Consider the following 18,560-nt stretch of genomic DNA (forward strand, 5'->3'; position numbering starts at 1 on the left):
CCTATCTGACCGCTACCATTTTGTCTATTTAAATGGAGAAAAATCGATCATAACTCCAGTAAACTATGGAGTGCCGCAGGGATCTGTGTTAGGCCCTCTGTTATTTTCAATATATATGATGCCACTTGGAAATATTATAAGGAAACATGGAATTAGTTTCCATTGTTATGCTGATGACACTCAAATATATATTTCATCAAGGCCGGATGAAAACGCTAAATTTTCCAAATTGACAGAGTGTGTTAAAGATATAAAAGATTGGATGACGCGTAATTTTCTTTTATTAAATCCAGACAAGACAGAGGTAATACTTATCGGTTCAAAAAACCGCCCACAAAACCTCGCACAATACAACTTTAACATCATAGGATGTCCTGTTACTTTATCCGCTACAGTAAAAGACCTGGGTGTTATACTCGATTGCAACCTGTCTTTTGAAAATCATATTTCATATGTTACAAAAACAGCCTTTTTCCACCTTAGAAACATTGCTAAGCTACGTAATATGCTATCAGTTTCTGATGCAGAAAAGTTAGTTCATGCATTCATGACCTCGAGACTGGATTACTGTAATGCCTTATTAGCTGGTTGTCCTGCATCCTCAATAAACAAGCTACAGTTAGTCCAAAATGCCGCCGCTAGAGTTCTTACGAGATCAAGAAAATATGATCATATAACACCGATTTTATCATCACTGCATTGGTTACCTATAAAGTTCCGTATTAATTACAAGGTATTGCTACTGACTTATAAAGCCCTAAACGGCTTAGCTCCAGTCTATTTAACGGATCTTCTATCGCCCTATAATCCATCGCGCTCTTTAAGATCACTAAATTCAAGGCTTTTGGTCATACCTAGGATATTCAGAACCACCAAAGGAGGGAGAGCATTTTCACATTTGGCTCCAAAACTCTGGAATAGTCTTCCTGATACTGTTCATTGCTCAGACTCGCTCTCCCAGTTTAAAACTAGATTAAAGTCGCATCTCTTCAGCCAGGCATTCATATAATCCCACAGTTCAAACTACAATCCGGCCTCTAGCTCATAAATGCCAGAGGAGAACTGGCCCCCGACTGAGCCTGGGTTCTCCCAAGGTTTTTTTTTTCTCCATTAGGTCACCTGATGGAGTTTTAGGACACCATTAGGTCACTTGATGGAGTTTTTCGGTTCCTTGCCACTGTTGCCTTTGGCTTGCTCAGTTGGGGATATTTTGGGGATATTTAATTTAATTTTATCAATCAATAAATTCCTCTTGAAACAAACTTTGTTGTATTATTTAAATTTAATACTGTGAAGCTGCTTTGATACAATCTGTATTGTGAAAAGCGCTATACAAATAAACTTGACTTGACTTGACTTGACATTGAATTTAGGCTTTTATTCACATAAAAACATGATTAGCGAACATAAACCGAACTTGCTTGATGCGTGAGAGCAAACCTCTTGCTGAAACTCAAACGAGCTGCATAGAGAATGAAACTCATTGGTTCTCGCATATCAAGTGAACATGCTTGAGCTTCCGTTTATCATAACTGATGTGTGAGTTGATGAATATTATGAATAAAAGCCTAAATTCAATGTTTATCGTATAGAGCGATCGTGTGTCTTCAGAAAATTTGGACAAAACCGCTAAATTCATATGGATTCGTTTTACGATCTCTTTATGAACTTTTTGAAGCATCAAAGTGGTAGTTGCGTAGCTGTCAATGATGACTGAAATCTCTCAGATTTCATCAAACAGATCTTCATTTGTGTTCCGAAGATTAAAAAAAAAGTTACTGGTTTGGAACGACATGAGGGTGAGTAATTATTGACAGAATGTTCATTTTTGGGTGAACTATCCCTTTAATAAATTTTTGGAGCGGGTGGATGAGGGTTGGGTGATTGCTGGCATGAGTTTCTATTAACAGGGTTTTCCATTGGGCAGGGACAGAGCTGGAGGCTAAAGATTCTGAACTGCTGCTGCTAGTATCATTCACACATTTAGTGAGACCTTTTAAACCTAAAGGGATTCAGGGAAACCCAAATTATTCTAAATTACTCTTGTAAATCTTAAACTGTGAAGATTATTTTTTTTTATCACATTGATATATTCATGTAAATTACAACAACGAACAAATATTTGAATGTAAATGTAATGAAATTACTATACTGGTGAATCTCGGCCAGTTTTGTGAGTTGTTATATTCTGTGGGATTTGATGTGCATGTACAACACAAGTAATAATTGCCATTTGTTTTTACATTTTTTTAATCAAAAACAAGCAAGACATTTTTTTTTTTATTACAATCAAAAACAAAAAACAAAACAAAAACACTTAGTCATGTGTTTTATAATTTATTTACTAGTTAAATTGTGCTGAAAAGTCTATTTTACTAGTTAAATTGTGCTGAAAAGCCTATAATAGCAGGTTCAACTTACCCCATATAGAGTGCTCCAGTAGCGGGATTTTGTTTTCACAACATATTTAAGGAACTATTTTTTTCTCTAGGCAAATCGATGAAAATGTTCTTCTTTTTTTAAGACTTGACATTTCGCTTCTATACACAACTAACATTTCGATACACTGAGAAACATTCCGTAAAACGTAACTAACCCTGATCTACCCTACGAATATGTACAAAGAATTTGAAGAATATATTACTTACATTTATTAGTCAGAATAGTCACATTATTCCTCCTGACTTTTTGTGTTGGAAACACTGATCTATATAATGACATTATATAGATCAGTGGTTGGAAACCTCTTTTGACGTCTCAGTATTTGTGTGCGTAGTCTGTACTCGCGCGCCCTCTACTGCCCTGTATGAAAACTACTCGTTTAAGTCATCTTTCTTACCATAACAACTTGGCACCGAACGACCGCCCGGCGTCTCCATCCCGCTGGAATCCCAGGAATACAAAGTTCTTATCTCGCTCCACACGTTGCTTGTCTGTGACTATTAACAAACAGCATTGTGTTCGCGTGAGTGAGCGGGCGGGAGGCGGAGAGCGCGAGTATATAAGCGCTCCTGTACTAGAGTGAGCTCGAGACTACAGAATGATGCGTTGAGAAGACCGCAGCTTAAATCTGAAGATTTGTTACTGTTTGCGAATTTATTGGACTATCACCGTTTGTGCTACATCAGGGACTTGCATAAGATTAAATAAAATGGATTTGAGGATTATTTTTCCAGTGTTGTCTATGCTGTCATCTGGAATTTTTGACTTTGGTATGTACTTATTTTAAGTGTATTTATACCCAATATTTGTGGTAAATATTATTTGACTACTTTTTAAATAGTTTACTCTATTACTGTAAAAGTTTTTTTTTAAACTATCAAACAAGCTAGAATGTGTAGTAGGCTATACAGAAAAGTGAGTATCCAGATATAATAAAGTATTAGTACTATACATGACGTTGCTTAAACAACATAAACACATGCAATATAAAGTTTTAATATTCTTGTAGGCAGCATATGTTGAGCATCAATGCCATTTTAATTGAGCGTGACAAATTCCAGATTTTCCAGTCCATCAAGCATCTAGGTTGTGCAACTTAAGTGTGTAAAATCGCAGTGCATGTTTGTAGGTGGGAATCTTTATGAAGTAAAAGCTTATGAATTCAACATCATTTTATGATTTTAGCTGCTCCAGCATCTTTGGGCCATGGCACAGAACCAGACACGTCAATCTCTGCGCACCACTCCAGGACTAAGAGATGCTCCTGTGCAAGTTTTATGGATAAAGAGTGCGTCTACTTTTGCCACCTGGACATAATATGGGTCAACACACCAGAGTAAGTCATAAAGTGCATATACTATCAAATCTAAATATATGTCTTATAAATATAGAAAATATGAATCTATGACTTTATAATCATGACTCTATAAATCATTATTTAATGATTCATGCTTCATGCTCATTGCATGACTTAAATTTGTTTTCTAATCATTTTTTTGTTTCCCCCTAGGCGAACAGTGTCATACGGACTTGGAAACGCTCCACGGAAGAAGCGCTCAGTCACGGAACCTGTTGTGCCCAAGTCTCGCTGCAAATGTGCAGATAGCAAAGACAAAACATGCTCTTCATTCTGTCAACCGAACAATGCGATACGGTAAGTACGCACTGAATGCAAATAAGGTGAACATTGTCATAGTTCAAAGCCAGATATTTTTTAATCTTAAGAGCAATTTCAAGGACACCAGACTTTACTGGTTAAGAAATATTTTGGGACACGCTTGTTTTCTCAAGCTGTGTATGGCATTAACGTGCAGGCATAAAATCTGTCACTACATGACTTAACAAACTTGCAGAAACAGGTTTCATTTCTATTTGTGGACTTATATCAAACTTGTTCAGGAATTGACTGCTGAACTTTCTTTCTTAGGTATAAAGACAAGGCAATCCATGCCTCCCAGGGCCACGATTGTGCCGAGAAGCAATGCAAACACAAGCTGGCAGTCAAACAGACAAAGATTAGACGGTAAGACAAACCTCATAAACTGAAAAAAATTCTCATTCTCACATGCATTTAAGAAATAATTGGGTGCTTTAATTACAGCCTCTGTAAGATTGATGTCTCTTGTGGCTGCCATTTTCATGACAGATATAAGCACATTAACTTTGAAAGTAAATACTTTTTCAAAGACCCCATTAAGTGAATTATACCTTTAGTATGTTCAGATTGTGGTTTTATTATATTATTAGAGATTTCAGTCAAATGTTAACCCTGAATTCTCAAAGCACCTGATTTCAGTTGTACAACTAATGCTTGCCAGGAAAATCTGTGTTTGCTGTGATATTGACCTCATTGCTTTGTTTTTCTATAGGGTAAAAAACACAGAAGAGATTGGAGATGTCCTCTCTAGGGTGAGGGCAGTCAAGAACATCCATCTTCTCCTGGAGAAATGGCAAGTGAGGCAGCGCCACAGGCCACGAGCGAGGATGACTGAAAACGCTTCCTCGTAGAGCTCAACCTCAGCTTTTGAGCTTCGCTGATCCACTACAGGATTTTCCTGAATAAGAAGCTCCTCTCTGCTCATTCATTGCACATGTCATGCAATCGTCAGGTGTGTTGGAATACCTGCAGATGCAACCGTCTTGGATTGCGGTGTTTGTCACGTGGTCTCCACCCTCGGGGAGAGTCAGCATCAGAGTGGAGCTCAACGGGAAGAGGAATCAAACCCCTGATGGAGATGTTGACTGAAACAAACCGAACCTCAAATTATCAAGACTAACCTCTACCAACCTTTCTGAACTAGAACTTTTGGTGCATGGGATAATTAGTCGGAGAAGCCACTGCGTCCTCCAGATTAAACTGATCGCAGATAAAGACTTTGCATTGAAGACACTTGTTGCACAGGAGGAATATGCTAAATGAAACTGTGGACTCCAGAAACCCAAAGCAGTGTGTGTGTGTGTGTGATGCCCATCCAGCCACTACAAGCCAAAGACTCTGGTGGAAGAACAGCTCTGGTTCTTGTTACTGGACTTTATACACTGTAAAACAATGAAGCTCTGCAATTGTGTCTATGCATCAAATGTTATTTTTCACATTTATGTTAAATATCTTTAATTTAGCCATATTGGCTAATAAGATTTTTCTTAATGTTATTATTTCTATGAAATGATAATATTTAATTGCCATTTTTGTGGTAACCATTTTTAATTAATAATAAATATGTGGCATTATTTAAACAACTTTTTTGTTTGTGAATTTTTCCGTTAACTTTGTTTGAATCCCACTGAAATGCATAATTTAATTTGCACCAATGATAAGTTAATAAAATGTCATCATGTGCTCCAACTAACGAAAAATGTACTAAAAAGTACCATGGTATAATATATATCCATTTCAATTTCTCAATACCACAGTGTACAGTATATACTGTAAAAGTGCCATGTACCATGTTACCATGCTGTACCATGGTGCTGCCATGTTTTTGAGAGCAGACTTTGTGCCAATTTTGCCTTTTAAAATTATACGTTTATGAGTAAAAGTGTAAAAGATTTCCGTTATAAGAGACAATAAAACAACTTTGTGCATCAAAAGCACTCCTTTCCTGGTAAAATGTTTTTTTTTAAACTTGAATCAACTAATATGCGATTGCTGTCAAACACGTCATTCTAACATGTAATTTATTTTAAGCCACAAAATAAATTTCATTCAGTAAAATAAGTATAACGAACTATGCAAAAAGCATTTCGAACATCTCCAGCACATTTTATAATCACTCAAAAATCAAACATATTTAACACCTTAAACACATTTTCACGTCTGTCAAAAACTATAGGCTGGCTGTCGTTTGGAATATTAGCACTAAAAACATTGCCACACTCATGGGAATCAATCACGTCACTGAATACTGGATGATGTTTTATTAACAAAGTTCGAGAGGAGCACGTTCCAATAATTAACACAAGTGGAGAGCACTCAGCAATCAATGGTAAGAGGTATATATACATTCAGCAGTCTCACCTCAATCCATTGACAGTTTTGCAGCATCCCCCCACCACCCTTTCTCCACACTTCTAGTCCTAAACACTTACATACAGGGGGAGTACTCTGGGTTCGAGCCCTCTCCCCGGATAGCACGCCAAATACGCATTAAACTTTACCCCCTCTAATTGTATGTAAGTGTTCACTCGTGAACTGGCTAAGAAATAAATAATTATTACCTGAGATCCATCTGTTTCAAATCCACATAATTTAAATATTATTACATTGTTGTCTGTCAAAAACTAACGTGCACAATACATGGTATAGTATTTATGAGAAGCAGTCTAGGGAGTACGTACGCATTCCCTGGAAAACCCACACTACCGGATGTTTTGACTACGTCATTACTCTCCAGGAAGAGGGAGAAAATGGCGGAGTGAGCGGCATCAACATGCTGTCTGTCAGAGACGATAACGTGCAAAATACATAACGCGCGCAAGAATAAATCTGTTCTTCACTTGCTGAAACTGAATCGGAATGATCAGGGAACTGAGAGAAATACGTCACACTGCATGTTAAAGAGAATAAACGCCAATCGGATTGAAAAACTTCGCCAGGTTAGTGAACATCGTTCAACATGTGTAGGTTTCTGACGGAAACAGGAAGTTGTACGTTATATTTTGACATCGATGTTTTATGCATGAACTGCGCATTCTGATTCTGACATTCCTGATTTTAATATTTTCAATAATGTTATATTCTTGGCTGATCTTTTTTTCAGAATTTTGTCAAAAGATGAACTGTTAAATGAGTGATCTTGAGACGAGTCCCTGTAGTCGTCCAATTTGACTCTCATATGCCAATGTAATAAATACTTTAAACTTGACTTTTGACGTGATTTTTTGTAAAATGTAGTAGAATACTATGTTCTAAGTTGTTTAAAAGATTAAGGCAATTATCAAAGTTTAATAAAATGTTGAAAGATGATACATTTTTACATGATTTGTTACTTTTAATTACCACATAGCAGATTATATAATATAATTGTAAGGCCCTACTGATACAAAAAACTAAACAAAAACTTATATAGAGTGTTCTATGCTTATATGCACTGTTTATTAAATTAATTACTTAATTACTAATTATTTCAACCTACAAACATCCAAAAAGGTTTATTATATTGTTAATAAGACTCCATCCACATTGCATTCCCGCATTACAGGAGCCTCAGAAAATACATTTTTAAAAGTAACCATTTTTAATTAATAATAAATATGTGGCATTATTTAAACAACTTTTTTGTTTGTGAATTTTTCCGTTAACTTTGTTTAAATCCCACTGAAATGCATCATTTAATTTGCGCCAATGATAAGTTAATAAAATGTCATCATGTGCTCCAACTAATGAAAATGTACTAAAAAGTGCCATGGTATAATACATAACCATTTCAATTTCTGCCTCAGAAAAGACATAAGAAAATACACCCTGCAGGGAATTTCCGATAGATCCTTTTGATTTGCCTGTCTTTGTCCATACGTGTAGAAGAGAGCAAGAGAAAGAGATATTCTAGGATCCTCTAAAGTCGAGCACAAAGGCTGCCTCTCCTCCTGAGCTGTGCACTTTTCGCACGCGGGTCTCCAGGGGCCGGGGAAATTGGCGTAGGTCATTAGAGCTTGAATAGAGCTTGAGCACAAATAATAGCCCATTATGGCACAAGGAATCTCCTCGAACCGACAGGCATTCAGAGCGTATGGAGCGAACAATGGAAGATACTCTGGGAGGGGCAGACACTCCTCGGACTTCTGACGTCTCCGCGTGCTGCCGGGGTCACCGCCCTGAGCTACCTTCACACACACACACACATGCAAACAATGCATCTACCTTACACACACACACTGCCATTTAATAACATAAAACATTGACGCAAACATGGACCAAATTCCAGCGATGTCCCGGGACTGTGATTTTGAGTTGTTCCATCTCAGTCTCTTCACTCATCATCTCAGAGCTAGACGGTCAAATGAGAGTTGAGTGATGGGATCACTGCTTGTTGAATGAGTGCTGATCAGTGTTTTAAATGATCTAGGCTGTCTTTTACACTCATAAAAGTAATAATTATGCTTTATATGGCTCATGGAGAGCAAATTGCACTCATACAGGTGAGCTGACTCATTAATCCTTCTCCGCCAGGTGTAGAGATGACGGCAGATGTGCTGCATGACACATTGGGTCTGTTGCAAAACCAAAGCAGGGAGCATTTCCTGGCAACATACGCACGCTAATGACATGAGGAATATGAGAAAAGATAACTACCTTGTTATCATGTTTGGGTCAAATTTTAAGGCAGCATTACATGAATTAGACAAGCTCAGAATGCAGTGAGCACATTTATCCAAGATGGCAAATATTCAATATTTAAATTAATGATTTATTAAACTAAACCGCTCAATTAATATGGATAGTTTTACGATCTCTTTTTGAAGCGTCAAAGTGGTAGTTGCGTAGCTGTCAATGGAGGGACAGAAATGTCTCAGATTTCATCAAAAAGATCTTCATTTGTGTTTCAAAGATGAACGTAAGTCTTACGGGTTTGGAAAGACATGAGGGTGAGAAATTAATGACATCATTTAAATTTCTGAGTGAATTACCAATTACCCATTAACCCATACTAACTTCCAACTTGTGAGTCATATTATATTTGTGGCATGCAGAGACTTTTACATCAGTCACTTATGAGGTTACATTAAGTTTTTGAAAGAAGTGTTGTCTGCTCACCACTCTGTATGATCAAAAATACAGTAAAAACTGTATTTTGAAATATTATCACAATATGAAATTTACTGTTTAACTGGAATCTGTGTTGAAGTTTCACTATTTAGTAAGTGAACACTATTTTGACAAGTAACACATCATTACTCCAGTCTTCAGTGTCACATGATCCTTCAGAAATCATTATGCTGATTTGCTGCTCAAGAAACATTTTACTGATACCAAACTTTTGAACGGTGGTGTGGCTTGTAGGCTTTGAAACAGAGCTTTCATTTCATAAGGCCAGGAATCAGCATAGACTTCATTGAGTCTTTTCATCCTAATCCAGCTTTCTCTGTGGTAAACACACATTCAGACACACACACACACACACACACACACACACACACACACACACACACACACACACACACACACACACACACACACACACACACACACACACACACACACACACACACACACACACACACACACACACACACACACACACACACACACACACACACCTCTAAGCCTCCAGTCATCTCCGTCAGCGACAAAACAACATCAGAAAGCTATTATGGAAGATCCCCAAAACATTCTCAGGATTCTTTTTTGACAGACAGCAATTTGCAAATGTCTAATGAGCTCAGATGTACGTACTCGTGCTTGTCTATATGAAAATTTGACACAGCAGATGCAGGACATTTCATGCCATGAGGGCTTATATAGTCTCACAAGCTAGACTTTTGACTATTTACATAATGTTTTTTTTTTCTCATCCAGATTTTAGAAAAGTACTGATCATGATGTGCTTGAGCAGTTTGCAGTCTTTGACACGAGCCATGTCCACATGCAGTTTTTGCAAATCTCTTAAAGAAATTGAGATATGATCCACATTCACAGAGCTGAACGTAACATCATATTAGACTTTCAGAGAATAATCATTATTAGATTTTTCATGCAAATTACTAAATAGTAAAATTGCCCTTCCTTCTTACATATCTCCAGTAAAACTCAACATCACACAATATACACGACTTTTTAAAGACTTTATTGATTACCCACTGGCTTATTCACTTAACTAGTAAGTATTACAGAGACTTAAAAAATATGATGTAGTGCCGAGGAGACTTGATATAACATGCATGAAAATGCTGTGATTTTCAGATCAGATCTGTTTGTTGACACTGCCAGGAAAGCATCACATATTTTTACTCAGAAGCAGAAAGTGAAACTTACACTGTCTATTTTACCAGAATAAAATGGTGTAAGTTTCTTTTTCACTTAAAAATGGTAAAAAAAACACAAAAAAAAAAAAAAAAAACAGAAATTGCTAGTAAATTTCACAAAGAATTACAAAGAAACAGCAAGTAACACAGTGAATTAAACATGAAATTTTAAAGCAGAAAAACTGAAATTGTTCTTGTAAAACATGCATAGTAATTTTCACACAATGTATAAACCTTAAGCTTTTCAGTTCACAAAAAATGGCACTGACCTGAAGAGTTAATATTGCAAAAACACCTCAGATAAGCAACGAATACGTCGCAGGCGTGTTTCGAGTAATATTCTGAAATAGAAAAAAGGGTGCGTGCGAATGGGCCGCGGTCATGAACTCATCTCTTTCACATAATACAGTATTCGCTTGCACTTGACATTTAACCACCCAAAAGCTAAAAAACATATATAGGTGCTGCAGGCAAAACCTGCATGCTAACTACATACTGAAAATAGAAAAGTGCTCTGAGTGCATTCCAGCATGCCGCATCATCAAAGCATCCTGGCATGAAACACAAAGGCCTCTGGGAACTCCAGGGTCCCCTACCGCAAACAAATCAGACAACGCCTTTTACCTTTGCCAGGTGAGTAGAAATGTCTCCTTTGGCTGAACCAGATAGTGTCTGGTTATTGGAAGGAACGCCTACGCCAAACCTTCTATCGTTTTTTTTTATATTTTATTACAAGGATCCAGCTCCATTGAAGTCCTGTTGAAATGCAGAGAGGAAAATATGTCAATTTCATGCCACCAAAAATCTGAGAGTTGTTAAAACATCTGCTACAATATAATGAAATATTTGCAATTGATGTGCAACAAAACAGATGCTTTTTGCCCACGTCATCTACCAACTGGTCCATACTAACCAGTCAAACCTCCCATTGTCCATAACACCATGCAAAAGTTTTGGGTCAGTACGTTTTTTTTAGGAAGAAATTAAATTGAAAACTTTTGAACTGCATATGAACATTATTTTTGGCCTTCCATCATTGCCTGATATGTGGTTTTATTCATGTTTTAGTAAGCCTGGTGTGTAACGAGTGCAACTTTGATGGTCGTCGTCTCATTTATTATTTGAAACACAATTAGACAGCACTTGGCACATAAATGCTCAAAATCGTCCAGACAAGGGTCTGTTTAAAAAATAAAATAAGTCCCCAACTGGAATACCAGTTATTTCTGCGATGCCACAAAACAAGACATTGTTTTAAAGTTGGAGGCTTTTGACAGACCTAATGAGGTTCTGCTAAGCCAAGGACACACATTCTTCCATGCACTTTTTTTTTTCTTCCCCAAAGCACCATTTTTTTCCACACTCCCATCACTCTCATATACTGTAACTGAAGACTACTTGACATTGCATACCACACTAATAGACTGAACAAAAACAAATAAGATGGGAAACACTATCCTAGGGGAGGAGTTCCTCCTCAATGCTGAAATTCACTGACCTCGGTTTCAGCTAAATTGTAGTGAATACTCTATTTCAGGTAATTAGACTCATCTTATTTCATTGTTTTGGTGAGGCACTTTGAAGAAAAATATCAAAAGAAAATTTCCCTCAAGGTGTCTTGGAGTACTTGCGTCTGAGTACTCATGTTAAGTAGCTGTTATCTAACACAAAGTGATTTACTCAAGTAGGACATCAACATCCATCCTGGGACATTCCTACAGTATTAACCTATCAAGCATTAATATCAGAGGACAGTGGACTCAGGAAAAACAGGAAAAACGTTAAATGTGGTTCATTATAGAACCTTGGGGTTCTTGACTTGATTTTAAAGTACTATTTATGCCCCAAAAAAGGTTCTATATAAGAAGGAATGTCTTAGAGACCTCCTGTGGTGAAAATCAGGTTTTTAATATTGTTTATGTCTATGTGTGTTAAGACAAACCATGTGCAAATTCATCAGTCAACACCGTTGCTGAGTATTTCTTCTTAAAACTGAAGTTCACTAAATAAAGGCTGTGTCCGAAATCGCATATACTCTCTTGAGTAGGTACTTATTTTGAATATGTATAGTATATATAATCAGTACGTACTACATCCGCCATGTTGTTATCATGTGACCTACTGGCGTCAGTTGCGTCGCTTCACTGACATTCACAAATCCTCTCCCGTGGCCTCATGGGATAGTAAAGTGTCCATCAAATGCACACTTCAGAAGTAGTAGGTCATCCGGGTACTTTTTGCCTTCTCTTATGAGTACTGTGAATTCGGACCTACTTCTTTTATCACATACTGTTTTTCGCCTTATATACACTCACCTAAAGGATTATTAGGAACACCATACTAATACTGTGTTTGACCCCCTTTCGCCTTCAGAACTGCCTTAATTCTACGTGGCATTGATTCAACAAGGTGCTGAAAGCATTCTTTAGAAATGTTGGCCCATATTGATAGGATAGCATCTTGCAGTTGATGGAGATTTGTGGGATGCACATCCAGGGCACGAAGCTCCCGTTCCACCACATCCCAAAGATGCTCTATTTGGTTGAGATCTGGTGACTGTGGGGGCCATTTTAGTACAGTGAACTCATTGTCATGTTCAAGAAAACAATTTGAAATGATTCGAGCTTTGTGACATGGTGCATTATCCTGCTGGAAGTAGCCATCAGAGGATGGGTACATGGTGGTCATAAAGGGATGGACATGGTCAGAAACAATGCTCAGGTAGGCCGTGGCATTTAAACGATGCCCAATTGGCACTAAGGGGCCTAAAGTATGCCAAGAAAACATCCCCCACACCATTACACCACCACCACCAGCCTGCACAGTGGTAACAAGGCATGATGGATCCATGTTCTCATTCTGTTTACGCCAAATTCTGACTCTACCATCTGAATGTCTCAACAGAAATCGAGACTCATCAGACCAGGCAACATTTTTCCAGTCTTCAACTGTCCAATTTTGGTGAGCTCGTGCAAATTGTAGCCTCTTTTCCCTATTTGTAGTGGAGATGAGTGGTACCCGGTGGGGTCTTCTGCTGTTGTAGTCCATCCGCCTCAAGGTTGTGCGTGTTGTGGCTTCACAAATGCTTTGCTGCATACCTCGGTTGTAACAAGTGGTTATTTCAGTCAAAGTTGCTCTTCTATCAGCTTGAATCAGTCGGCCCATTCTCCTCTGACCTCTAGCATCAACAAGGCATTTTCGCCCACAGGACTGCCGCATACTGGATGTTTTTCCCTTTTCACACCATTCTTTGTAAACCCTAGAAATGGTTGTGCGTGAAAATCCCAGTAACTGAGCAGATTGTGAAATACTCAGACCGGCCCGTCTGGCACCAATAACCATGCCACGCTCAAAATTGCTTAAATCACCTTTCTTTCCCATTCTGACATTCAGTTTGGAGTTCAGGAGATTGTCTTGACCAGGACCACACCCCTAAATGCATTGAAGCAACTGCCATGTGATTGGTTGATTAGGAATAGCATTAATGAGAAATTGAACAGGTGTTCCTAATAATCCTTTAGGTGAGTGCATATTAGGGAAGTATGCAGCCAAAGTCTCGAAAAAACGCAGTTTGAAACCGCCCCTGTTTCCTACCATCATAAACATGCAACCAATCCAGTCGATGAGTGGGGCGTGGCTTTTCCACTGTTAGCACAAGAACACCTTTTAGGAAAAATTGGGTACGTATAGGAATATAGCGGGTAAATTATTTATGTGATGTATATTACAATGTTATGATGAACTATATATGCCTCTCTCCACTGACTTTCTATGATGTTTAAAGCTTTTCTGAGGATGCTGATTTTTAGAGGCCAGCAGTCTGACTCTGAGATGACAAACAGGAATCCTGTTTGTTGTCAAGCCAACCGCTAATCATAACAATTACCATTATGTGCCCGATGTTGTAGAGAGCGATATTTAAAATGCATTACCATTCTGATTATAATTCGCTCTACCTCTTCTTCTGAATTAGTTTCTGCTTCAAACGTATATGGCTGAATTAAACCAGTATTTCCACAAAAAAGCTATTTTAATGCATGAAGAAAAACATTTAAATATGTCATTTTGATGATCAAAGATTAGTTTTAAGGAATACAATTATTGACTACAGGGTTATTTAATTTAGTAATAAAGTAAGTTTGCAAGCTGTTCAATTCATAAAATCTTATTAAAATTAAAATAAATCCATAAAATGATCCCATGTTGGAAACCCTTCTATATATGAAGCACCTGACAGAAGCCTTTAAGGTTCTATCTAGAACTTCTTCTTCTAAGTGTTTGGTTGCTGTTCAAGCAACAACTAAAGATAACAAAGCATATTGATCCAAGCACATGTCCTTCTTCTGTAAATCACATTAAGAATGTGTTGGTTGTGTTGATAATAATCAGAAATGTTTCTTGAGCAGCAAATCATCATTTTAGAATGATTTCTGAAGGATCATGTGACACTGAAGACTGGAGTAATGATGCTGAAAATTCAGCTTTGGAATAAGGTGGTACAGAGGTGCCAGTTTTTTTGTGAATGGGGTTTCGGTGTCAGCCTAACCCATCAACATGTCATTTCAGACACAATACGAACAGACGGCGCTCTGTCCTCTTCTGTTGCACTCAACTTTCCTACCCAAGAGGACAGACTGAAAGAACTGAGCTATTATCTTACTGCTATTATCTTATGATACCAAAACATAAGCATCATCACACCACAGAATGTTCTGGCAGAAATAACAGAATAAAACACAAATAAATGCACCGGAAATGATTTTGTCAGAAAGGAACTGGTGACCGTATTCTGGTGATCATCAATCCGTTGACATTTCAAATAAGATTCACTGGGAAACACCTGCTCTTGGCCCAATGGCCTGACCTCTTCCCCTACGGCTTCTCGCACACTCAACCTGATTTATGTCAAGACACTAAACACAAGCTTTTATTGGGGCAATTCAGGGGGTTTTCAAGCTATTCAGAGCAAAATAAGGAACATTTGAAGCCACTTCTATATGAAACCCTGCAACTGCCACTGAGAAATACAATCAGAAGTTAAAGGAGTTCACCCAAAAATGAAAATGTTTACTCACCCTCATGTCGTTCCAAACCTGTATGAGTTTCTTTCTTCTGTTGAACACAAAAGAAGATATTTTGAAGAATGTTGGTAACCAGACAGTTGATGGCACCCACTGACTTCCATAGTAGGAAAACAAAAACTAGGAAGTCAAAGGGGTCTATCTGTTTGGTTACCAACATTCTTCAAAATATCTTCTTTTGTGTTCAACAGAAGAAAGAAACTCATACAAGTTTGGAACAACTTCTAAGCCTCCATCTAATGAAATCACCAGGTTTCTCTATAGAAAAACTATTTAATTATTTATACTTAATTATGCAAGTATGAATAAGACAAACAAGGTATAAAGAAAATATAGTAAAATAAGAAATACAATATCGAAAAAGAAACGTGACTTTCTTCAGGGACATTGTGAAATACCTCAAGAAGGCTGCATGACCAAAACATATTTCTGTGCCAATAAATATAAGGTATCAAGCAAGCTACAGCAGAGTAGGATATTTTATTTGTAATACACACCTGCAAGCATTCAATTGTGCGACGAGTGTATATTTACTAAACAGTTTTTTAAAGAATTTATCATTTGGTTAAATCATTACATTTAATTACGGTAATATTTAAATTAAATAATTCTAATGCCAACAGCACCAAAATACTCACATAAAATCCAATAAAATCAGGAAGTTTCGCTATAAAAATCAATTGTTTAGATCCCTGACTTCAGTTGTCCATGTTAAAGTAAACAATATTTCTTAAATGTTTAAAGTTTATTTCTAATATCTCGTTCTGGCTTTGTTATTTTCTGCCTTGAAACATTCCTGGGAAGTTACCATGAGGATATAACGGGTTAACAGTACATAGGCTTACTATTAATCCATTTGTGTTCAGAAAGCAGCAATAGTGTTTCTTCATATTTTAATTTGGGAGACTAACCACTTGATTGGAAAACAGATGTAATGAAACATTGATGACAGCACTCATTACCCTGGCAAACATCAGCTCCATGGCCTCAAGCGCTAGAATAAGGCTATAAATGACTGTAGGACAAACACAGCAGCTTGTTCCATGATGATATTTAAAATGCAAAAATGGCATTTGCCCAAACGATGACGAGGGAGAGTGACATAAGATCATTGCTACAAAGATATGTGCTTAAATTAAGTTTCAAAATGTCAGTGTAACTGCCACAAGACATTAAGAAACTTAATAGAAAATTGAGAGATCAGTGAGTTAAGAGATCATGTGTGAACAAGACAAAAAATATCGGTAAATTCGTTCTGGCAATTTCCCGGTATGAGAAGTTTTAACATTACCAGTAAATCACCGATATTATGTTGTGTGTGAACAGAGAATGAAGATAATCGGTGTGAGCACGTACGAACATGCTGATGTAAGAAGTCTGTTTTGGGCCAATCATTAAACTTTCTATGGTTCACGCCATGTCGTAATTACGTGCTTGTAGAACTTGTAATTACAAGCTGAACCACCTGACCACTGCAGATTTAAAGGGATAGTTTACCCAAAAAGCGATGAGCTCAAAAGGTTTTGCGAGCGAACGCAACGTTTCTCGGGGGAATGCAAAACATAGGCGAGAGAACGCAAAAGCATTGACATTATTTTTCCACCCATCTCATTCTTTTTTCCACCACCATTTACAATTCTGATGATTGGCATGATTTGGCATCAGAATTTTGTGTTTACGTACTGATGTATGAATGGTACCTTAAAAGACGGAACTCCAATGCGTGAACTGCACATTTATGCTATTAACCAGAAGAGGTCGTTCTGGTAATTTTACTGTAATTTGCCGGGATTTCTGTGTGAAAGGGGCGTAGTTATGTTTGAGTTTATTGTAAAATCTTAGTACAATTTGTGAAATAGAGAAAGAAATACAAAATTCCCTTTTATTTTCTTAGGAATAAACAGGTTAAAGAACAAACAGCTGTAGCTGAAGTTTACAAAATGGTTCTCTGTAGTGTGACTGATAGTGTGCAGGCTGTCTGGACTCACACTGAGATGTTTTCATACAGATACTGATGTCATGTCCTGAATCAGTCTCTCCGTCAGACGTGTGTCTCGGGGCATGAAACAGGTCAAAGCAGGGGCCAAGAGGAGGGAAAACATACAACATACCTGTCTGTCAGTTATGCCACGCACTTTTACAGAGAGAGAAATAGCTGTTATTGAGGTCAATGCCTAAATTACAGTGCAATGTAAAACGAAATGCCTCGGAAAAATGATGGAATTATCCTGCCTATAACCTAATCTTAGAAATACACTACCATTGGCAAAATTAGGATATGTTATTATCAGTTGGCAGTTATGCTGCTTCATATTTTTGTGAAGATTTGTCAGGATTCTTTGATGAAAAATCTTTTGTAACATTACTGTCTTTACTGTCACTTTTGATCAATTTAATTGCATCCTTGCTGAATAAAAGCATTAATGTCTTAAAAACAAATCTTACTGAACACAAACTTTTAAACTGTTAAGTGTTTGTTATGTATTTAAAATACAGCATTGTTGTTAAGTAGTGTTTATTGAAGGTCAACAGTACGAAATAACATTTTGAATATCAGCGATAAGTGTTGCAGATAGTAAAGCAAAATCTAAACATACTGTAGTGTTACATAATGACACATAAACACTGATTCACTTCAGTGAGAACAAATCATTGCAAGATTATGTGCTTTGTCCAGCTGTCTTTGAACCTAAGAACAGCTCTAAATTCTGCTGAAAAGAAATATCAGCTTTACATTACATACATAGATTTGATGTGGCAGCTGTGAAGTTGTGTTTCCAAACACACCTTTTCCATCTGTCCATGCAGCCTTTCTGATATTAGTCCCAGAGTGTTTTAGTGGTTGCTGCAGCTGTAGGTGTCTTTGTCTCCTCACACAAACAGTCAGCAGTGGGAATTCCCTGCGTCCGGATACGAGGCAGACCTCCGAGGCCTGTGATGCCCATGCACTGCATGGAAATGTGGGTGGCTGGGACACAGAGGTCACCACACAGCAATGCGTTGCTCCACAGACCTTGACCACATCGTGCATTCAAGGTTTGAATAAGACAAACAAGCTATAAAGAAAATACACTT

The 18,560-nt window shown here is 37.5% G+C and overlaps 1 protein-coding gene across 1 annotated transcript; it reads left to right on the forward strand.

Moving 5' to 3' along the window:
* The first annotated feature begins 1,363 nt into the window (after positions 1-1,363).
* Positions 1,364-6,036, forward strand: edn1 (endothelin 1). Its single transcript, XM_082186333.1, has 5 exons — positions 1,364-3,212; positions 3,628-3,778; positions 3,953-4,096; positions 4,370-4,465; positions 4,812-6,036. Exons 1-5 carry the CDS (start codon positions 3,152-3,154, stop codon positions 4,948-4,950), a joined length of 591 nt encoding a protein of 196 aa, XP_082042459.1. The 5' UTR covers positions 1,364-3,151; the 3' UTR covers positions 4,951-6,036.
* Positions 6,037-18,560: the final 12,524 nt, after the last annotated feature.

This window comes from Leuciscus leuciscus (assembly GCF_965113295.1).
Source record: "Leuciscus leuciscus genome assembly, chromosome: 12".
Lineage (NCBI taxonomy): Eukaryota > Metazoa > Chordata > Actinopteri > Cypriniformes > Leuciscidae > Leuciscus > Leuciscus leuciscus.

Excerpts from the sequence above, each read along its gene's own strand:
- edn1 (XM_082186333.1), top strand. The coding sequence starts at position 3,152 with ATGGATTTGAGGATTATTTTTCCAGTGTTGTCTATGCTGTCATCTGGA. Across the intron at positions 3,213-3,627 it reads ATCTGGAATTTTTGACTTTG|CTGCTCCAGCATCTTTGGGC; the intron begins GTATGTACTTAT and ends TTATGATTTTAG. Across the intron at positions 4,097-4,369 it reads CAACCGAACAATGCGATACG|GTATAAAGACAAGGCAATCC; the intron begins GTAAGTACGCAC and ends TTTCTTTCTTAG.